Source organism: Vulpes vulpes, chromosome 1, assembly GCF_048418805.1.
Source record: "Vulpes vulpes isolate BD-2025 chromosome 1, VulVul3, whole genome shotgun sequence".
Classification (NCBI taxonomy): Eukaryota; Metazoa; Chordata; class Mammalia; order Carnivora; family Canidae; genus Vulpes; species Vulpes vulpes.
This window is the reverse complement of record NC_132780.1, coordinates 38,084,294-38,108,787: the sequence shown is the minus strand read 5'-3', so window position 1 is coordinate 38,108,787 and position 24,494 is coordinate 38,084,294. Positions and strand designations below refer to the sequence as shown.

The window sequence follows — 24,494 nt, the reverse complement described above, 5'->3', positions numbered from 1 at the left end:
TTGCTTCTGATGAGCCAGTGTTTCAGTTGTATGTCCCTTCTGGTAACAAAAGTAGTGACATACTTGGGGAAAATCATTCCAGTACATGGAATAATAAATCTGAGAACTTTCCTGAAATATATATATAATTCCTTGTCACTATAGGTAAAAACATTTGTTGTATTCATAGGCCTGTTTTTAACAAAGGCTGTATTATTATTATATTTTCAAGTATTAGGGTTCTTCTTACCACTACTCATTAATCAGAATGGCACATATTTTAAGTGTTTGCCCCTCTCAGACTAGATATTCTGTTAATGATTTTCACTTGAGTATAGAGGCAGCCACTTATTAAATTGTTAGCTCTCAAACTCATATGATTCTCTATACATCGCAAGTGCTTTATAAATATTCAGTGATGATGGTATTTGTTCATGATCTGCTCTTATCACTCACTTTGATCCCATACTAGCAAAGAACAATTTTATGCAAAATCATCAGGAATCTTTTCATATTTATTTGGATTGTGGGATTCTAAACAGAATGGAAGGTTTTGGAGTAACTATAAAACAAAGTCATTGGTTCTTTGAAGATTTCTACTTACTAACACATGACAACTAGATAAACGCTTTTGGCTTCAAGAGAACCAACTTATAAAACTATCATCTGTGACTTTCCATAGTCGTTTTGAAAATTATTTTGTTACAATCTTTTGGTTGTAAAGTTTTCTATGCTTACATCTTGCTGCTTACCAAGGAAACCGGTCTTAATTTAACTTTTTTCAATTTCAAGGATGTGCCTTTTTTATAGTGCTCTAAGCTTAGTAGAAAAGATCAGATTCCATCTACCCAACCCTATTCATAATTTAAAAATATTCTTTCTCCTCCCTCTCCTTTCCCAGCAGAACTTCCTGTGATGATCGAATGTTCTTTGTGCCTTCCAATATGATAACCACAAGCCACATGTGGCTATTGAGCACTTGAAAAACAGCTACTGGGAGTGAAGAAGTGAATTTTAATTTTAACTAATTTTAACTAGTTTAAAATTTAACTTTAACTAATTTTAACTAATTTAATTTTAACAAATTTAAATTTAAATAGTGACATGTGAATACCATTCTGGATATTGGACAATGCTGTTCTAGAGAAGTAGAAGGCTAATCTGTGAAACCTGCCCTTGTAGGGCAGCTACTGCTTTTTCATAGATGCATGTCATTTAGGATGACACACACTCAATTATTGCAAGGTGAATATCATGCTTTCTCCTTGAGCCCAATAGCTTTCTACTGACACCAAATTTTTTTTTTTTTTTTTTTTTTTTTTTTTTTTTTTATGGTTGGTTGGTTTGTTTGTAGTAATCCAGCTGGAATAGTTTATCCTGATTCCTCCAACTAACATTTGTGAAGGGTCCATTAAAAAGAAAAATAAATAAAATGGTGAAGATTTGGTGGGCATATACAGGCTATACACTCTCACACATATATACATGCATGCCTTCACCTTTGTACACACATAAACACATGTGTATGCATCTCAAGTGGATTTGATTTTTCATGCTCCATCTAAATGAAATTAGAAAAAAATTTGTTACTGTGGAATTTTTTGCCTACTTATATACATGCTGTGGCTAATAAACCACTATAGAAGTGGAAATTCAGGATATAACGAAAGTTCAGTGATATCAAGCTATCTACAAGTGAAATAAACATCCTTGGTGCCATGCATAACCGACAGAAGGCAAATGCTGATATCAAAATGAAGATGCCACTTTATGTCTGAAGGAACATGGGTAAGGTGAATGTGGAAAGAAGTTAGTGTGAGGGCATCTTACTTTGGCTACTGGTACTCCACTAAAGCACTTTGAAAATGCTTGCTTAATCAGTAGAAGGTAAGTATAAATCAATTAGTGGCAGAGGAAGTACCACCTCTCATTCTTGAGTCCTTACTAGACATAGGTAATCAACCATAACTCCAGGGCTTTTAAAATCATTGACACCACAAATGAGCCACTACGTATCAACAAGAGATTAAACCTATTCAGCTACCCTGGTATTAATATAATTTATTTGCTATAAAGTGCCCTATATAATCAAGGTTCAGATGAAACTTCCTCTATATAACAGAGTAAAAAAGAATTATTTTCTCTTAGGAAGAATCATTTTTTTCTTCTGTTGGAGCCTCTTATCCTAATTCCCAAGCACCACCCCCACCCCTGAGCATTTCTCCTCATTAGTTTGACATACGACATATTTAGGAGGTTATTTTCGAAGATGACTCTGGCAGCCTCAGGATTGTCTCTGGACCTAAAATTAAGATGGATCATTACCCTTAATCCCTAGTATCCTTAGACACTGCATTGCTTTTACTTGCAAATTTAAGTGCTGTGGTAAATTTCTTCCTCCTTGAGAGTAGATTGTGGCTCTATTAAATAATCCTCCCACTCCCCAACACATTTCTTTTATGCCATGGGATTCAAGCAATTTTCTAGATTTTGAGGACATTGGACTATATATATGCCTGTCTCTTGCCCATGATTCTTTTTACCAGCACAGACTCCCAAGATCTACCCTTCAAAAGAGACACTTTCTTTTATTGTATAAAGGAAGAAGTAACAAAGACAAATAACCAATGGCTTATCCTTTTTGTGCAATTATTAATATATACTGCCATTTATATACTGTCAATTAATATTTCCAATGAATATTGGAAATAATGTCAATTAATATTGGAAAATCATCAACTTAAGTTCCCATACAATTTCACTAAATAAATCCTTAACCACTAAATCCCCACCCTCCACCTTCTTCACTTTAGTTATGTGGAAGTACACAGTGCCATAAATTTACCCTAGGAATAATTTTACACAGAAAGTTTAGAGAAACAAACAAAAAGTCAGTTAATAGAAAAGTTTTGGAAACATATCTCTGCAAATTTAAAAGCTACCTATAAACTGAAAGGGACAAGATCAGATTCTTTCTATTTTTTTTTTTTTTTGGTCAAATGTGTCTCCTAGTGATACTTTTATGCAAGGCAAGTTTAGATAGGTTGGGAAGTAGAAAAAAGGTAAACACAAGTTTATAATATAAGTATTTGGAGAATGCAAGCTAAGGAGTAAGTAGTTTATATGTTTAGATATTAAGACTTTTGCAGAACTGATTTCATCCAAATGAGTAAAAGGCTCATAGTAATTTAATAACTCAAAAAATCCCTTTACATCATGCCAATTATCCATATTTCTTTAAAATCTAGAAGCCTGGCTGCCTGCCTTCCTTCCTTCCCTTTCTTTCTTCCTTCCTTTCTTCCTTTCATCCATACTACCTTGAACTTCATTAGAAGGAGTGTGACCAGAGGTAGAGAATCCACAATGATCCACATAAAAAGAATAAGTACCAGGGGAACTGTCTGTGTCTCAGAATCTAGGTAAAAGAGAATTCCATGGTCCATTCAACAAACATTTAGGTGCCTGCTTTTAACCAGACCCTGAGGATACAGTGAGAACAAGACAGAAATGCCTCCAGGACTCAGGGTTGCTCACAACCTGACACAGGAGTGCTGTAGTCAATGTCAGTGGGGAAATAATTAGTTTAGATAAGTGCTTAAAAATAGAAGCAATACTAGATGAAATTCTTTGTGTGAGTTTATTTGTCCTCTTTCATTAATCTAAGAAATTCAGTTGGGAATGCACCTCACCCCTTGGTGCCGTATTACGAGAAGGACACCACCCACACCGCCCTTTTAAGACTTGGACTTCTGATTGCCTTTGTAATTTTCGTAATGCTTCAGAAAAGTCCATGTCTGCTAGTAGAACTTCTGGGCTTCCTACAGAAGTGCATTCTATTCCTTAACATCTCCACATACCAAGCAACTTGTGTACCAGTCAGACGGACACATGACCAAATGGTCCTGGTTTGCCTGAAACTATCCCTGGTTTCGGCTCTAAAAATCTCACACCCAAGGACACAGTTCATGCACAGGCAAAACTAGATAAGTGGTTGCCTTTCAGCCTAGGCCTGTGTGACTTTCACTTAACCTTGTCAGCACAGATTGCTCCATGAGCTACAGTAAAGTCTTTCCTTGCTTCCTATTTCATAGACAATACAATGTATGTGTGTGTGTGTGTGTGTGTTTTAATATGATTTTGCTTTTCCTCTTCATGTACTACCAGCACATGGTTTTCTTTTCTTTTTATCCCCAGTTCCCTTTGTCTAGAATCCTTCCAGTAGCTAAATAGACTCCAGCAAAACATCCAATGTGAAAGCCTTTGAGTAAGAAATAGGAAGGCAGTTCCTTACCATCTCTTGACATTCCTAGGGCAAGACACTTCTGCAGTCGGCAGTGTTGGCAACGGTTTCTGTTGGTTCTATCAATTAAACAGTTTCTCTGCCTTGGGCAGGAGTAAGAGGCATTGTTTTGCTGGCTCCTCCTAAAGAATCCCTAGAAGCAAAAAGAGAATGTGAGGGAGATAGATTTCCAGGAAGGAAAATGGAGACAATTAACATATACCTTTGCTACATTTTCCACAGTGAATGTAATTGAGTTTAATTAAAAAGATTTTTTTTTGTACTTCTCCTTGGATAGCTTACAGATGTTTCTACTGGGGAAAATATGTACTATCTACAGAGAGGTGAAGATATCTTTCATTCATTCATTTAATCAATGTTTATCAAAGACATTTGTGAGCTGTGTTATTCTATGCAAAGAAACACATAACAGAGTTCCTGCCCTCACAGAGCAGTGAGAGAAGAGTGGCAAAGGACAGTGTCACTGCTAAGCCCAATATAACTCGATGGGGACAATAACACAATCTTACATCAAGAGTTTTAGGGGTGAGAAACTCGGGGTACTGGTCATCATAGCCATACCGAGGAGAGTGGGCACAGTCTGTACCCCTATCTTCCTGGTTTCTAAAATGCATTTTTACCTATTTAAAAAATTTTAAATTTGGCCAGCATGCATCTGGAAGCACTGGTTGCTTTTTAAACCAGTGATATGCCTTATAATTAACCTCATCTTTAAATAAAGGAAACATGGCATATAAACTCTTCAATAAAAATAAGCAATAAATAAAAGCTGAACAGATGCTCTTTGCTTGACCTCAGGCTATGGAGATGTAGGGGGTTTTCATGCAAGTAGGTTAGGGTCTTCCTGGTATAAACTTAACTGCCATGGACCATATACTACCCTCCTAAATAAATCCATAGCTGAGTTAATCATTTAAAAAATGCTTTGGATTTTTTTTCATATGATTAGTTATATAAAACTGCCTTAGTTATAGAAAACTCGACATAGGAAAATAGGGGTTTCCTCAATTATAACAGGAGGATAGAGCAGGACTGGGATGATAGGGTAGCAGCTAGTGAGGCACCCACCTTGGCCACAAAATTTAAGTACAGCCCAAAAACCCTCTTAATTGGGATAAGTATTATTTTAACACAATATATTAAGAATCAACATTGATGTAAAACACCCTGAAAGTTTAAAGAGGATCAAGATTATCGATTTTTCTTTAGTTTTGGGCTCTCATATGATATGGTCTGGCACATGAAGAGAAGTTGGCCACTCTTGTGAAGAACCTTAGAAATGGATGAGTGACCTGGTATCTTTTTAGAGAGGAATAAATGACTATTGGTTTTGTGTTGTAAGCCCCAAGCCATTCAAAACAAGGACTAGTCTGGTGCCCACAGGTCCACATGTATTACTTATATCATGGACCAGTGGTGGCAGAATGAGATATCCATTTGTCCAGTTCGTATGAATTCATGGGGCCCTTTAAAAGAGAGTTCACATCTAAGCCCCCAGGGATTGAAATGATGTACTCCTCATGTAAATGGTCCCCGACATATAATGATTCGATTTATGATTTTTTGACTTTACAGATGGTATGAAAGCAATATGCATTCAGTAGAAACCATACTTTGAATTTTGAATTTGGATCTCTTCCCAGGCTAGTGAGAGGCAGTATGGTGCTCTCTTGTGATGCTGGGCAGGGCAGCGGTCCCAGCTCCCCGTCAGCCCCATGAGCACGAGGGTCAACAATCCATACACTCACAGCCATTCTGGTTTTCACTTTCAGTGCAGTATTCAACAAATTACGTAAGATATTCAACACTTTAGTATAAAATGGGTTTTGTGTTAGATGATTTTTGCCCAACTACAAGCAAATTTAAGTGTTCTGAGCACATTTAAGGCAGGCTGGGCTAAGCCACGATGTTTGGTAGGTTAAGTATATTAAATGCATTTTTGACTTAAGATATTTTCAACTCACAGTGAGTCTGTGGGGACATAACCCCATGTACATCAAGGAAAATCTGTACCATCAAAGCTGTCAGAAGCCATAACTTTGGCCCATCAGTCTTGATAAAAGATGGCTTGGAATTTACATTTTAAGAAAGAATTGGTGAGTTTCTTTTCTTTTCTTTTCTTTTCTTTTTTTTTTAATCTTTGGATACTCCAGTGCCACTTAGCAAAAGAGCTGACAGAGAAGACTTTTGAAGTCACAGCTACAGGCCTAATTTAAGGCCAAATTGACATTAATTACGAGGCATTTCTTGCTTATCTGTTGCTCATTATTGCAAATGAGGTCTTTGGCATGAAAAAGAGATTCTGTTTCAAATTTTATTGAACGAGGAGGAATTTGAATAAGTGCGCAAGCTGAACTGATGTTATTTGAAATGGGTTGTTTATGTTGACTCAAGAATGGTTTTATGAAAATTCAGAGGTTGATACTCAACATGCTGATACTGACATCTTATTCTGAACAGAGTTTCTTGAGTTTTCTATTTGGAGAAAAATGCAGCATATTTACACATGTGGGTTTTCCCATGAAATAAAAAACAGTAGTGTCGTGTACAATGTCATTTCGGCTACAACTTCAGAGTATGCCTCTGAATAGCAGTGTAATTTCTAGGATTGTGTCTTCTTCCTTTAAGTAGAAAAGATGCCGTGGACCTCCACACTTGTTTCTGGGTATTGACCTTGTGGAATATATTTGTTCTGTGGTTAAACCTTGTAGAAATTACTGTTTAAAATGTTTTGCTTGGGCAGCCCCGGTGGCGCAGCGGTTTAGCGCTGCCTGCAGCCTGGAGTGTGATCCTGGAGACCCGGGATCAAGTCCCACGTCGGGCTCCCTGCATGGAGTCTGCTTCTCCCTCTGCCTGTGTCTATGCATCTCTCTCTCAGTTTGTCTCTCTCATGAATAAATAAATAAAATCTTTAAAAAAAAATAAAAATAAATAAAATGTTTTGCTTTTGGGATGCCTGGGTGGTTTAGCAATTGAGTGTCTGCCTTCAGCTCAGGTCTTGATCCCAGGGTCCTGGGATCGAGTCCCACATCAGGCTCCCCGCAGGGAGCCTGCTTCATCCCTCCGCCTTTGTCTCTGCCTCTCTCTATGTGTCTCTCATGAATAAATAAATAAAATCTTTAAAAAGTAAAATAAAATGTTTTGCTTTTTAATATGAGCGCAGGCTCCTATTTTGAAATCAGTCATTTTCCAAATACAGCTTATACAATGAGACACAAAACATTTACACTTTGACACTGATCTAAAAAAATATATTTGGTAGATACTTTGCAAACTAGACCAGAGGCCTTAAAATTGCAAAATAAACCAACACAGTGGTGGAAATGTTTTTCTTGGTGGCCCTGGATTCCAAAATTATTAGCGTTTACAAAGAAAACTATTTGTCTACCTCCCAGAGATAGTAATAACTTATTCTAAGGAGAGTAAAAAATTACTGACTTGTAATTTTGCTTTATTGTTTCTTCTGATGAGTTGAAAAAATTGCATTAAGGTGGATAACATACAGTCCTCAATTGTAGGTCTGCAGAGGAACAGAACGCAAGGCATGTCTCATGATATTCAAATATGGATTATCACTAATCACCTTTAAAGCAGGTCAGGATGTCGATGGGTTAGTTATATTCATTTTATTCTCCCCTTTCCAGATCCTTTTCCCACTTTGTTTTCATTTCTTTTTTTCTTTTTTTCGCTGAAGTTTCAATTTCAGGAATCATACTTTTTTGAGACTATTTTGCCAGCATTACCACGTGACAGCTATGGTACGTTTTATTTCACGTATATTTGAGTCTATTAGGATTAAGGGTGCTTCTTAGAATCTATGATCATGCTACATCTCCTTAAGTCTACTGATTTAAAACAATTTTTAAAAAAGTTTTAAGTAATTTGTCCACCCAACATAGGGCTCAAACTCAAAACCTCAAGATCAAGAGTTGCATGCTCTACCAACTGAGCGAGCCAGGTGCCCTTAGTCTACTGATCTTAAATGAATGATTTGTTCTGCTTCCATCTTTGATCAAAAATGCAAATTTGCCAACATAACACTTTTCACTCGCAGAGCATAGCTGCGTTTTGTTTGTTCTGGTGACATACTGCCCTTTGAAATTAGGTGTGGAATTGTTTTTTATTTCCCTCATAGTATTTAGTTTCTCGCTCTTGTTTTTTTCCCTTCTAAGGAAGGATTTTAAAAACATACTGTGAAATTTCAAGTTTCTCTTATTTCAGGTTAACTGTATGTTAACTGCTATTTTCAACTTTATATTTTAAGAGCGACTTGTTCATTGGAATTAGGTTGTCTTTGGAAGGGTTGGTTGGATCTGTCCTTGGAGAGACACACGGGGTGAAGAATGAAAAATCCTGTGTTTTCAGCCATTCTTTTTCACTAACTAGATCAGTGATGTTGGCCAAATGACATGATCTTGTTTATACTTCCTTATCTCATTGAAAAATGAGCAGGTTGGGGCAGATGATTCTTGATTAATTTAGATATTATTTGGTATACTTTTGACATTCCATGCTTCTACTTTTATTTTTCTGGAATATAAGAATAAAGGATGACCATATGCATATTGCAACTGTTGCCTGTGACTTCTTTCTCAAGCAGATAAATAATTGTAGCCCATCTGCTTATAACTTTAAACTTTGTTTCCCCTTGTAATAAATGCCCCTGAGTTGACTGAAGATAGTACTGTTAAAACAGCAAGAAGCAGTATTTCTCTCTCTGTAAATGTGAATAATTCAAGATTTAAGTAACAATCCATTGTAAGTAGCTGCTGACCAGGTGGGCAATCACAAAAAGCTGAAAGGCCCAAGGACAGAACACCAACCCACCCACACACCAAGTAGAAATTCCCGAATGTCAGCAGCAGGCACAAGCATCCTTCAGTGGGCTCCTTCTTGAAAAAGCTGTCACCACGTGCTGGGTGATGTACACGAGTGCCTGAGGCAAACACGATGCTGTCGGCAGTGCTGTGTTAAAGTCCCCTACCTTGCAGCCTTCACACGTGATGACTCCGTAGTGGATCCCGGAGGACTTATCGCCACAAATTTTGCATGGTATCACTTCAATTTGTGCTGAAAGGGGAAAAGAGACATTCTGAGCTTCTTCCTTTTGCTCTCCTATCTCCCTCCCCACCTCTCCCCCCGGCATGACCTCAGTGTCCGAAGACCCTGAGGCGTAGGGTCACCTGCCACTGTTTGAATGGCTTCTCTAAGCTGCTTCTAAGTAAAAGGGCATCCATCTACCACCGCTTGCTTTGTTATTCCAAAACTAAAAAATATATAACCAGGGACCAGAAGTTTTCTAAATTCTTAGTTCACTGCTTTCTCCTTTTTAAACTTGATCTGGTAATTAAATTGACTCAAAAATCCCTTGAACCTGTGGCTTTGGTTTTCTTATTTTGCATTTCAAACATGAAGTCACTGAGAGCTATCACACCGCCTTTTTTCAACAGCATTTTAAATAAGTCAATAAAGCAAAACTGGAAGGGGTGGCGGTGGCTTTATGCATTATGTGGCTGGATGTTTGCTTGTGAAAATGTCAGTGGTGACAATACTTATTGAGTATACTCTGTATGTCCATGAAAATAATAAAAGTTGTGGACACAAGATAGGCTATATTGACAGAAATAATTTCACTAATAAAACAAAATTAATACATGGAGAAATCAGGGGAAAAATGATACAACATGTGGCTACTATGATGTCAATACCAACAAATAATTTCGTGGAGATGAGGACATTTGGGCTGATGTTGAAGACTGCTTACAATGAGATTATGCTGACGTGAAAGGCAAAGGGCCCAGCAGAATGGAGTGGAAGAGGTCTGGAATGACAGTGACTCGTGATCATTTGGACAGACAGCTCAGCTCTATAGGAAACGTGGGCAATATGGTTGGATAAAGGGAGTGATATGATAATGGAGCTCCTGGGAGTTACATAGAGGAATTTTCTGGCCATAATGATTCAAGGAAGGGAACAGGGTGAAGACATGATAGAAGCATGGTTTGGGTCCCTTAGAAAGGAGAAAGGTGGGTTCAGCAAGCTAACCAGAAATAAGCAGAAGACCAACTAAAAGACTATTCCAAATCTGGTGCTAGGAGATGAAATTGTGGATTACATCAATAACAGGATAAATAGAGAGGAAGAAGGAAATAGAAAGACAGTTCAATCGGAATAATAAATGAAAGAAAAAAATCCAGAGGTAAAAACTGATGGAGAATCAAAAGGTGACTTCCAGCTTCACCCTGGAGGGTAAGGTTCAATAACAGGTTTGACACAAATGGGATTGTTGGTAAGGCAACTCGTATGTGTGCACGGGGAGGCACCTGTATGTTGAACCTTTTGGAAAGATGAGTTTAAGTCATCAGTATCGAGATTATGGATGAATTCGTGAGATAAACTTTATTTAGAATGTAGTAATTCCTATGTCCCTGGTAGTATTCTAAGTGTTGTTAAAATTGTACACACCAGGAAGAGCTGCTATTCCTGTTCCAAATTTAAAATAATTATGCAAAATATGCCTCAAAATGCTTGGTACATCAATCTGCCATTTGGATGCTTTTCTACAGTTTCCCACCCTGGAATATACAAAACAGATAAATGCAAGACATAACCTGTTTTTTTCTTATTGTTTTACATTTTTGAAAAAGATAATCCTTAGCTTTAGGAGAACATATTCAATTTTTTGAAATTAAATATTTTACAGTAAGTTCAAGTCATCTTTATAAGCAAAAAATTCAGTGTTATGGGCCTATTTTTCATATGAGAAAACTGAGGATCCAAGACATTAATGATACCCTTGAGTTGATTTGGGAGATGGCAACCAGAAATTAGCCAGTTTTCCCAATACTTTGTTTAGTAACCCTTTCTCTTCCTATCACAGAGATACGATATGAATGCAATTTTGAATTCCTATATTATCCCAACAGCACCAGCTAAAGATTTAATGATAAAAACATGAGAAGATGAGACAATAACTAAAATAGTTATTAGCGTAAGTTTTTATATTGCTTCTGTTTCTTTAACTTTCAGAATTCATGAACTGGTATTTGTTTTCAAGGTTTAGTGATATGGGGAAAAAATGTGAGATTTGACGTAATTTTCTTCTGTTTTCCTGGATTCCTGTTCCTAATCTGTTAATGGTTGGGTCCATGGCTAAGATAAAATTCTTATATTGTTATCTGGTTTATAGAGTTTAGCTGACAAACGACAATGATTTGTGAGGATTAAATGAGATATTTCATGAAGAAGTGCCTGGCAAACAGTAAAGAGCTACAAAATGTCAGTCTTTATCAGCATTAGAATTATTGTTAGCTGGTATTTCTAATGCTATTGGACAAGAATTATGATACATCATGTTGTTATTCCTTTATTAAAAATCTTATTTAAAAACTCAAATGAATGACACTATACATTATTTGTATATTTTCTTTTTTTTTAGTAATAACCTTTCAAACAGTGGATTCTTTATAATGATTACAAAATTGACTAAAAATACCAGGTATCTACTGTACAGTTAGTTGTTAGGCTTATATGATTTTAAGTCAGAGGCACTCTTTGCATAAATTACTCCCCAGGGAGTAACTTACACGTGGGGAGAATCTGCTTCAATAACTTCTTAATTATAAAATGATCTAACTCTAAAGGAAATGAAAATAGAGGTAATTTGCCCCCTAGGGTGTGAGAAGATGTTTTTGAAAGCCACAAAGGTTATCTTATACAACTCGGAAAATACAAATGGGATAAGGAATGATTCGATAGAGCATCTGCATATTTATACATATTTATTATCCTAGCTCAACATGTAATCCTGAAGAACTATAAACATTTTAACAGTATTTTTAAAGAGAAAGAAGTCACTTAAAAGGGTATATGTGTGTTGCTATGTGTGGGAAGGGATTATTGACTTGGAAAACCTATGACCGTTCTTACCTATTATGGCAGAACAGGTAATTTGAGGTTCATTAGAGGTGAAGATAAACTTAAATAATTTAAAGGACTAATTCTGTTCCTTTGCTCTCGTTTAAGATAAATAGTTGCTAAGCTACAACATCATAGCTCATACTAGGTATTTTATAAAGCACGTCTTCAAGGCAGAGTATTTCAGACACTGATTAGGACAATACATGGCATTTTTGCTCCAATATAATAAACACTTCTAGTTGTCTTGCCATTAGTCCAGCCATTGTCTCCCAGGCAGTTATCTTGCAGTGGACGTAGATCTGCGACATGCTATTTATCATGGTTTCAAGCTGAACATCTAGGGAGGATTTGGTGGCTTGGATCACACCAGCTGTGAGAGTGAAAGCACCATAAGGAAACTGAGGGAGGAGCTCAACTTTCCTACTCTCGTGTGACTCATGGATTAATTCAACAACAGAGTTCTCTGAAAGATGAGCATAAAGGAGCCAGAATGCCCTGAGAGATGGCTTGAGATGTGCTCATTTCTCTGTTTTTCCATTTCTTATATCTTCTGCTCACTTACATTTTTTTCTATCAATAATCCTCTGTGGAGACAAGAGTGAAAATTTTATTTATCCATTCATTTTTGTGTGTGTATAAAAGTAATCATATATAGTATTTTGGAAGTGATCTTTGTATGTCAAAGAATATCATGAAAGATTTAACATAATTTGATGTTTTACCTTATATAAAATCACTTCATGAAGTACAATTAATTTAATACCCCATGATCTGGCAGGCAGGTCCTATTCAACAATTATAAACTAGTCACAGTTTGTCTCTTCTTTGAAGATGACAGTTCTCTCCTCTCCCCGCAGGACCTCCTGAAGGCTCTTCCTTGCTTAGCGCCCCTTCCTACAACACTGCAAAAAACCACTGTGTGTTCAGTTCTTCCTGATGATCAAAATGTACATGTCTTTTTGTTCTGCTCCCTCAGAACCCCCTGCTGGTTAAGGCAGGTGTTAAGTTAGATTAACTAATCCAGGCTAATGCATTCACTAGAAAATGCATCACTTTGATGCATCGAAATGCCTTAATTCTTAAAAGAACCCATCAGGAATGGTAGTAAGAGTGGACTGTTAAGGTACTTTCTAGTTGAAGGAAACATTTTTACTGCTTGTGTTCTTGTGGCTCTCAATTCCCCATTCCATCTCCTATACCTCAGCCCAGCCATTTTTATAGTCTGGGCATTTTAAGTATAATTGTGGAAAGGGTCTAGGTAATATTTTACTTTTTTTTAAAAAAAAATTTTCTATCAAGACCAAAAGAAAAAAAAAAAAAAGAAAAGAAAAGAAAAAAAAAAAAAGACCAAAAGAGAATTTGTATAACTCTTAAAAAAGCAATAGTCCTAATTTTCTTTCTTTCAGTACAACCAAGAGTCAATATATTCCCTTTTGTAAAAAAGGCTTTAAGCCATACTGATTTCCCATATTTGGGGTGAGAAGAAGTAATCAGAATCTTGTAACTAGGGTGGATATATATTTTGGAATAGGTCCCCAAATGATTCTGATACAAGAAGGTTCCCATTGAGGATTAAATGAATCAAGTTATGAACTAGGAATTCTTGGTAGCAGGTAAATTGCCTGCAAAAGAAATAAAACCCAGTGACAAGCCTATGATCTGAAAATTCTAAGGAATGACCAGGAATTCCCTATTTTCCTGACCTTTGGTTTGGGCTATACTTTTAGCATCTTTTTTTTTTTTAATAATAAATTTATTTTTTATTGGTGTTCATATTTTTCTTTCTTTCTTTCTTTCTTTCTTTCTTTCTTTCTTTCTTTCTTTCTTTTTTTTTATTTATGAGAGAGAGAGAGAGAGAGAGAGAGAACAAGCATGAGCAGGGGAAGGGGCAGAGAGAGAATCTCAAGCAGACTTCCCACTGAGGGTGGAGCCAGATGCGGGGCTTGACTGCAGGACTCTGAGATCATAATCTGAGCCAAAATCAAGACTTGATGTCCAATTGACTGAGCCACCCAGGCACTCCCCTTTTTCGTTTCCTGAAGGGAAATAAGGAGTATCTGCCCCATCTACAATAACTTCCATTCCTGGATACTGGGTTTGCACCCGAGTGTCTGTTTCCCAGAATTTTACAGCTATGCTAAAAGTGGGCAGTGCAAGAAAAACTTCTAATGTCTGAGTGAAGGACAGTTTGCACATACAAAACTTCCAATAAGGATGACTATTTTGGTTAAAATTTCCTTTACACATGGTCTCAGTAGCCCAATTTGTAGCTTACCTATCATTTGTGGCAAGTGGAAATTAAAATCCATTTGTAGTTTTTCCCTCTCTCACTGGCAGACTGATAAGTTTCTACCCCTATTTGGCATACAATCTTCTGATGTCACATAAGAGCAAACCTATAGGAGCAAGTATTTCTAAGACCTGGTTCCACTGTAACTTTGATTTATCAGAAAAGAACCCCAAGAATGAAGTATGGAAAAATGAGACCCTCAGGAAAAAACCAAAAGTCTTTGAGCTTTATATCATGCTACGTGGTGACTCTAAAAGATTCCTGACATTGGGATCAGGTAAGTGTTCATGTATGTTTCATCAGGGCACACAGCATCCTAATCCCAGCTTTCTGCTTAAACGCCAAATACAGTGCACGTGATTCAGTGCACTCTCTTTCCTACTAGAATTCCTCTAATTCCTCTATCAATATTTGGGATATCCCTATCTTCTTAAATTCTCCTCTGTAATATTCTGAGTGGTAGTCTGTGTGAGCCTTTCGTTCCATTCAGTTTAGATAGATAGCTATTGAGTGACCTACAGATAACATTTATTTTTTATGATTCTATCTGTTAATGACATGTCATTGGAAGCCAGAGCAAGAAAAAATTACTATCATATGAGAATGGCAAAATATGAATTTTTCAAAGTCATGATTTATAGGATTATCATACATATGAACAGTCAGCCCTGAAGAGTTGCTTGCCTACTCTCACTCCTCAAAAGCCCGAAACAACAGAGAATGAGACCAACAAAGGACAGTGGCAGCAATTAGTGTTATCATTAATAGCAATTACTGATAATAAGTTAAATATCCCCCTTGGAAGTTGTAGTGGTTTTAAACTCAACAATTTATGAATTAATTTCCATTAACTACATCTTGTCTCATAAAAGTTTTTATTTTAACAAGATAATATGTGTGTAGGAGCTGACATCATTCAGGATGAAAGCAGTAATGTGTCCTGTGACCACCTACAGTGTGGTCCGCAGACCAGGGGCATTGGCATGACCTGGGGCATGTTAGAAATGCAGGTGATCTAGACTTAGCCAAGACCAATTGAATCAGAATTTGCTTTTTAACAAGTTCCCTAGGACAGCATTCAAGGTTGAGAAGAACTTCTCTATGATGTCCAGGTAATTAGAGTTGTTGCTACTCTGAGAACTAATGGAATTTTTAATTTCTTTGGCAATAAGGGAAATGAAAAACTTTTTAAGATTCAGGAACGGCAGTTTCTGCTGTTGTCTGTTAAGTATTTCTCTTTTGTTCAAAAGGCAGTAGGATACTTGAAGGGTTGGTTACAAAAAAACCTGGTCATTAATTGACAAGGGATAAGAAAAAGAAGCCAGTGTATTTCCAGAAACATCTTGCATTACTGTAATTAACACCCAGTGTACTGGGTTTCCTTTATAGATTTTAACGATTGTCAGCTGTGGTGACAACGTCTTCATATTGTAACACTGTGTGGTAGTATGTCCTCCCTCTTTTGTGGACCTGCTCTTGAGGTTTGGCCACTAGCTCACTTTCTGGATGCTCTGCAAAAAAACCTCTCCAGAAGATTTTAGAAAGTAGTTTTTCTATTTTAAATTTTTAATTGCACAAAGTTTACTTCTTTTGGTGGAGATAAGGAGGTCAAACAGTATTTGAAACAGAGATGATCTCATTTCAGCTCTCCATGGTAATTCTGAAGATGATACATTTGGAAAGCTGCCCCAAATGTGGAGTCATATTAGTTAACAGAGCTCAGTAGTCATGACGGCTACTCATCGCATCCCTCCCACCTATCATCACGCTGTCCTGAACCATACTTCTCAAAGTGTGGTCCCTGATCAGCAGTACTGCATTACCTGGGTGCTTGCTGGAAATCGGGTATTAATTTCTACATTAGACTCATATAATCAGAATCTGCATTGTAAGAATATCTCTGCAATTCATGGGCATGGTGAAATTTGAGAAATTCTGGAAGAAAGAAAGGGAAGATGTTCTACAATTTAACTCTCCAAGTGTCTACCCCCTAAACCACAGCTCCATGTGAGGAGAACTTCATCTTAAAAAAAGAAGACATGGAGCACCTGGCTGACTTAGTCAGAAGAGCACGTGACTCTTGATATCAGGGTCATGAGTTCGTTTCCCACATGGAGTGTAGAGATTACTTAAATACATTTTAAAAACTTAAAAAAAAAAGGCTGACATGTATTCTTGATAACTAATTTTTTCAGCTATAAAAAGAAAATAGCGATTTTTTTGCTTCAGCGAAAAACCTGTTTCTCTGTAGTTGTCTCTTTTGTTTCTGAGCCTTTCTCTAGTCTTCATTTAGCAGAAATCTTCTACAGAAAGCTTATATTTACGTGGCACCCCCTGGCGTTCTCCAGGAATGGAGAACTCCACACACCAGGTAACACAGATGACTCAGAGCGAATAAGCAGACTTTATTCCCTTGATAAAAATATACAAAGATCAAAAACCCCTCTTTCTGAAAGATGAACAAATACAGCTTTTCTATGTTAAAAATCAAATTGCATTAAGAGAATGAACAGGTAAATTATGGACAGAATGAAAATATTGTAAAACATATATCTGACAGAGGACTTTTATCCAAAATATTCAGAATTTTCAAAATTCAAAAAATGAGCAAAAGCCCAGAACAGACATCTCAGCAAAGAAGGTGTATGAATGGCAAACAAGCATATGAAAAGCTGCTCACATCATAGGTCATTAGGGAATTACAAATTAAAACAACAATGTGATGCCACTATACACTTATCAAAATGACTAAAATCTAAAGAAAAAACCTGATGAAACCAAACGCTAGCAAGGATTCAGAGCTAAAGGAATGCTTATTTGTTGCTGGTGTGAATGCAAAGTGGGACAGTCACTTTGGAAGGCAGTCTGGCAGTTTCTTAGAAAACTACATGGTCTTACCATATGACCGAGCAACTGAATTGGAAACTCATCCACACAGAAGCCTTTGCATTAATGTTTATGGCAACTTTATTCATACTTGCCTCATAAATGACATATCCTTTAATACATGAGTGGATAAACCAACTATAGTACATCCAGACAAGGAATATTATAAAAAGAAGTAAACTATTAAGCCATGAAAAGACATGGAAGAGTCATATGTACATATTGTTAAGTGAAAGAAGGCAGTGTAATTCCAACTATATGACATCTTGGAAAGGGCAAAATAGAGGCAATAAAAAAATCAGTGGTTGTCACAGATTCAAGGGATGGAGGAACATAAATAGGTGAAAGATAGAGAATTGTTAGGGTAGTGAAATTATTCTGAAGGATATCATGGTGGATACATGTCTGTTCATTTGTTGAAACCTATAGGATGACACAACACAAAGAGTGAACTTTAGTGTATAGACTATAGTTAATAATGTATCTGTACTGGCCGCAGTAACTTCTTACTAGACACGTCTCTAGAGGCAAGGGACACAAAAGCAAAAATGAATGATTGGGACTTCATCAAGATAAAAAGCTTCTGCACAGCCAAGGAAACAATCAATAAAACTAAAAGGCAACCTACAGAATGGGAGGATATTTGCAAATGATACATCAGATAAAGGGCTAGTATCCAAAATCTGTAAAGAACTTCTCAAAAGAAAAAAAAAAGAATTTCTTAAACTCAAGACCCAAAGAACAGAAAATCCAGTCTAGAAATAGCCAGAAGACATGAACAGACATTTATCCAAAGGAGACATACACATGAAAAAAAAAGACATTATAAATGGCTAATAAACACATGAAAGAATGTGAAATATCCTCATCATCAGGGAAATACAAATCAAATCACAATGAAATACCAACTCACACTGGTCAGAATGGCTAAAATTAACAAGTCAGAAAATAACAGATGTTGGAGAGGATGCAGAGAAAGGGGAACCCTTTTGCACTATTGGTGGAAATACAAACTGGTGCAGCCACTGTGGAAAACAGTATTGGGATTCCTCAGAAAGTTAAAAATAGAGCTACTCTACGACCCAGCAATGGCACTAGTAGATATTTATCCAAAGGATATAAACATAGTGATTTATAGGGGCAAATGCACCCCAACATTTATAGTAATGCCTACAATAGCCAAACTATGGAAAGAGCCCAGATGCCCAACAACAGATGATTAGAAAAAGAAGATGTGATATATGTATACAATGGGATATTACTCAGTCATCAAAAAGAATGAAATGTGGCCATTTGCATTGATATGGCTGGAACTAGAGGGTATTATGCTAAGCAAAATAAGTCAGTCAGAGAAAGACAGATACCATATGCTTTCACTCATGTGGAATTTAAGAAACAAAACTGATGGAAGGGAAAAAATAAGATAAAAACAGAGGGAGGCAAACCAAAAGAGACACTTAATTCTAGAAAACAATCTGAGGGTTACTGGCGGGGAGGGGGTTGGGGGAACAGGGTAACTGGGTGATGGGCATTAAGGAGGGCACATAGAACTCATGTAATGAGCACTGGGTGTTATAAACAACTGATGAATTACTAAATTCTACCCTGAAAATAATAATACACTATGTTAACTAACTTGAATATAAATAAAATCTAAAATAGTAAAAGAGAGAGAGAAAAGAAAAAAATAATGTATCAGTATTTGCTCATCAATTGTAACAAATATATCACACTCATGCAAAGTATTAATAATAAAGGAAATTGTATGTGTGGGGTGAGTAGATAAATGGAACTCTATTCAACTGTTCTATAAATCTAAAAGGGCACTAAAAATTCTATTAATTATTTAAAATAATTGAATTACAGAAAACCATTTCTCTTGATGGAGGTAGTGAGAATCATCTGAAACAGCCCAACAAAGACAAATCAGGAATACTTTAAAAAACACTTAATTCAGCAAGCAAGTATTCATTTTAGGCCACAAATAAAAGTAAATCCAAATTTCAATTTTCAAAATGAATACAGTGATTGTACAGCCCTACACAGGTCTAAATCATTTTTTGAATGCAAGGCAGACTGGGATAGTGCTAGATGAGCATGGAGTAGAAGACACTGATTTCAAGTAGGGGGAAGCTCGAAGATTTGATTGACGAGGTGGTTTTGGGCCAGGTCCTAGACAGTGAGCAGCACTTCAAGTGGTCAATATATAGGAAAGTGGCAAAGTTGAAATTGGTGACTAAAGATTGAAAGAGGAAAATCCAATTATGAGAGTAAAGTTCTAGGTAAGATATTTAAACTTATTTTGGGGGCCTAGTTATTGGGGTTAAAAGATCAGTAAATAGTAGCAGAAAGCTTTTAGAACTATCATACTAATATGCTTTCTATCTCTAGTCACATACACCAGGTTGAACTACATGAAATTACCACTTTTTTTTTCTGCAGGAAAGCACTCAGTATTGGCAATTTCATATGGCTCAATGCAGTATTACTGTTTACTATGCTCTAAGAAATGGTTCGTATACTACTTTCTTTTCAAGAATACTTGGAAAAACAGTCAACAGGGACATATATGACAAATATGAAAATAAAGACATTATATTATATATCTGAAGATAGAAAATTCAAAAGTTGGAAGAGGAACATTAATTACACACACACACACACACACACACACACACACACACACACCCCAAGAAAATCCCAAGTAACTGAGATTTGGGATGGAAAGCATACAATACGACTTCTCATTTTCTTTATTGATACAAGCAGTAGAGACCATTCCTCAAGTTCTTAGCACTTGTTCAGAGAGTTCAAAAATAAGAAAAAATATGTCTTTCTCTGCTTGGTGGCAAAGAAAGGCTAAATCTCTTGAAGTATGTTAAAAAAGAGACAAAGCAGGACCACAGGGAGAAGAACTAGGTTATATTCTAAAAGGCAGTGATCAGAATTCAATTTCAATGCCTTTGCTCTGGAAAAGAGAAACCTTATAATATAAAAATGGTATATCATCCTCTTGTAAGGTATTTGGGTGGATTATTGTCCTGCAAGAAGACAGTGTCCACATAAGATCAGAATGTTAGCACCATATTAATATTTTTCCCCCCTGATGTCATATGTTAATTTAACTGGCTCATTATGTCCTGTAATTTGCTTGGATGACCAAAAACTGAACAGTGGTATTAAGTGTCATGCTTTCATATTTACAAACTTAATCTGTTTTTTAATATGTGCTTAGCCATTGATGCAGCAAATTAATTACATAAACAACTTTAGAACATATATGAGGTATTTGCATCTGTTTTATGTGTCAGAGAGAGAGGGTGAAAGAGACAATGGAATGGAAAATGAACAGTCACTACAAAGACTTCCTTTGCCATCACAGGGTTGATTTAGGGAAAAATTTGCATGAAGAGACATTCCAACATGACATAGGGAGTTTTCACTTATGGGAAAACACTTCGGACATATAATGGCATCAGCGACTATTTCATAAGAACTCAGATTTTAGGCATTCATTTTTTTTGATTATCTGCAAGAGCTTTGATTTTGTTTTTAACAGATAATGCTACAATAGCAAAATCTATTGCAAGCTTCTGCACTGAGAATTAGACTATCGTATCATTTATGTTCTCTCAAAGGCATGTATGGGTTCATCCTTACATAAATAGCCTTTACAAGAAAAGGAGACATGTAAATTTTAAAGGAAGGTGTTCTCATCTTCACGCAGCACCAGAAATTATTTTAGGGGTGAAATGATAATTCCGGAAGTCACTTTTGAAGCTAGGTTTTATAATTTCCCCCCCATGCTAAACATCACAAAGGCACTCTATCAATGTAGGCAAAGGCTTAGCCACTCAACAAATGGAGAATTATGAGTGCCCAGCTCCCTTGAAGACTGAGTGCCTGTTCTGCTGATACTGCACACTTTCCCTAAAGAGATTACCAGCATAATCCTAAATATTATAGGACCCAAGCTATCTTATTTTTGAGCTCATCAGATCCAGTATGCTGCACGTAATCCGTCACAGCTTTATTCAGTGTTTATGTAAGCTGGTGCAAGAGTTGTAGGAACATTGGTGACCAAAGTACCAAGAACAAATATCGTGATATTCAAATTTCACTTTAACAAGTTTCCTTTATTTTTTTCCCTATAAGTGGAAGATTCACAATCATTATTTGATAGTTTTTGATAACATCTGCTTGGAGACATTTATGGTTGACTTATTTGTTAGCTCTGTTTCTTATATATTAATTTCTATCAGAGGCCTTTTGAGGCTACCAGTGAATTGAACTGGTAGGAAAAAGGGAAGGTTTTTTTTTTTCTTTTTTTCTGTCATTTCTTTAGAGGTTTGAGTTACCTCAATGCAGCAGAGATATTTCTTTGGGGGGAAAATAATAGAGGAAAAAAATTGGTGAAAACTAGAAATTGCTGAGCACAGTACTAAGTATTTTACTGTAGTAACTTTTTAAAAGGCTGCAGGCTTAAATTTGGATATTCCTTTTAATTCCACTAAAATTTAAAAGGAAAGTAAAATATTTGTTTCTCTTTGCAAAATGATAAACACACATTTGCTCATATAATTTATTTTAAAAATGCGCTGTGTGCATGTGTGTGTGTAAACACACACACAAGCTTAAAATCAAGCATTGTGTTTTATGAATTTTACAACAGCGGGAAAAATTCCTGTTTCTTTTTCTCACCAAATCAGGGGAGAGAGGAATACTTATGTTCACCTGTCAGCCTCTGCTAATTGTAATTCAGACCCAAAGAGGATTAAGTGCATAGACGTTAATACGTCCAGTGTTATTAATTTCTAAACAACAATAGCAACAATATCCCGAGTAAATCTGTCAGTAGTAAGGATAAATAGTCTTTTAAAGACTCCATTGATGTCAGAACTGCAATCTGCTGGTAATGGCTTATTTCCAATACAGTATTTAAATACATACATTTTGAAATCAGTGAATAATTTCATTGAAATATCCATACCAGGAAGCTGTAAGTGTGCAAAGATGTAATCTGAGTTTACATAATATCTGAAGGACTTTAGTTTGATTAGTAACTTTTTTTGAACAATTGCAAGGTTTGTATTATTTGAAACAATTATGTTAATTTACATTTTAATATTTCCCAACTGTTTGTTCCTTGCTACCTAGTAATAGCAAAAAAGTGGCAACACATCATGCATCACATTGCCCTGATATATTTTTAAAACAAATGCTCCAAACCGGTCTCAAAACATTATGAGATAATGTGCATTTAGGGAACCAGCTACTAACTTGTAAAAAATTATGGAGAAATATTCAAATATGATTCACCTTATTGTTAATAATCACTCAACCATATAGATTTCCTTTTTGGAGACTAGGTTTCTTACATATGAGAAACTGTCTGGCATAATAATAATAATGTGAATTTTTAAAAAATCAGAAAAGTAAAATGATAGTAGTAATAGGAACATCAATGACTAAAATCACAGCTACAAAACTGTGACAAGGATATTCATAGAGTTAACTTCATGCCAGTGTAATGTGGCAGGTGACTACCTGAATTCATTCTCAAAACTTATGCATTTGATACTTCACTGCAGGATATGATAATACTTATGCATAAATATGCTCTCCAGTGTAAAATAAAGCCTGAGTGACTTATTTATTATAGACATTCTCAAGTCAGAAAATATTTTATTGTGCTCACACCTAGCCATCAATTCATTTTGCTGAGCGCTTACACATGCTTCCTGTTTTGCCTGAAGGATAGTTTGTACAGCTAAGCATCAGAAGAGAGAAGAAAACGCAAAACTCACCAGTGGCGTCAGCTTTGGTTTTAAGCTCGTTCTCACACATTTTGACGTATCAATTAAGAGTCTAACTGAAAAATATTGCACTTCTCACTGGAGGTCTGATGACCGCCCCAATGTTACTCCACAACTAGAATCTCAACAGACTGCATTAATGAGATTAAGTGAAGGAGGGAGTTAAAGGCATCAACTGTTCCATTTCATTAAGGAAGGGTGAAGGGCTGCCCAGGCAAGGAAGGCAAGAGGGAGAATATTGGTTTTTCCTTTTGATACTACTTATTCACGGAAGAAGGCAGTGCTTGCAAAATCACAATCAGCAGTTTATTTATTTATTTTTAAATATTTTATTTATTTATTCATGAGAGACACAGACTGAGAGAGAGAGGCAGAGAGACACAGGCAGAGGGAGAAGCAGGCTCCATGGAGGGAGCCCGATGTGGGACTTGATCCCGGGACTCCAGGATCACACCCTGGACCGAAGGCAGGCACTAAACTGCTGAGCCACCCAGGGATCCCCACAATCAGCAGTTTAAAAACATTATCCACCCCCTCCCCAGAACTGTATGGAAATGTGTTATTTCTGCACTGAAATTCTTCTTTGTTCTCAGCCCTTTGGAAGTAGATCCAATGGGCCTATGCCATGTGACAAGGGTCATCTCTGTGATTATAGGAGTATAAAGTAAATTTCCTTCAGAATTTCTTTGCTCCCATGATTTTAGACCTTCTGTTGAGGTCCAGGGATGAAGGATGGCGTAAAGGTATTACCATGCTCCTGTTCTTCCAAATGCTGGATCACAGTTGTCTCTGGAGCACCCGGGTATTTTACAGTAGAAGAAAAAACGCATGCCTTATAACATGTGGCTGGGAACCAGTCTGAGAACTTAGCATCAAATGTGTCACCTGACTTCAACACTGGAGTCTAAAGTGACTTCATTCTTCCTGCATGCCTCGGTGCTCCCACTTGCAAAATAAGAACAACAGAGACACATGGACAGAGATTTCTGATCCTCAGCCCTTGCCAGTAGGAAGGATAAATATATAACTGCAAAAATTGCTTTAACTTCCATAGAAAAGAGCATGATCGTTATGTGAAAGCAAAATGCTCATGAGGGGCAGCTTTATTTAAGCTTCTCTTAGAGTTACCAAATTGATTCAATGATGAATCTCAATCCTTTCTCTTTACCGTCACCTTACCTCTGGGACAGCTCTTATTTTCTTTTCACTAATCACTTGTCAAAAATGGTTTCTTCGTTTCCTTCCCTTCTCTTCCTTTCTTCTCTTAAACACTTTTTTTTTCCTGGCCCACATTGTAGTAGAA

The 24,494-nt window shown here is 36.5% G+C and overlaps 1 protein-coding gene across 2 annotated transcripts in view; it reads right to left on the bottom strand.

Moving 5' to 3' along the window:
* RORB (RAR related orphan receptor B) overlaps nt 1-24,494 on the bottom strand; it is a 213,368-nt gene that overhangs the window by 69,696 nt on the left and 119,178 nt on the right. For both annotated transcript variants that reach the window (XM_026001547.2, XM_026001545.2), the window contains exons 2-3: nt 9,264-9,349; nt 4,271-4,412 (exon numbers count right to left, since the gene is read on the bottom strand). In XM_026001547.2, coding sequence (XP_025857332.1) covers nt 4,271-4,412; nt 9,264-9,349 — 228 coding nt within the window. The remainder of the gene's footprint in view (nt 1-4,270; nt 4,413-9,263; nt 9,350-24,494) is intronic.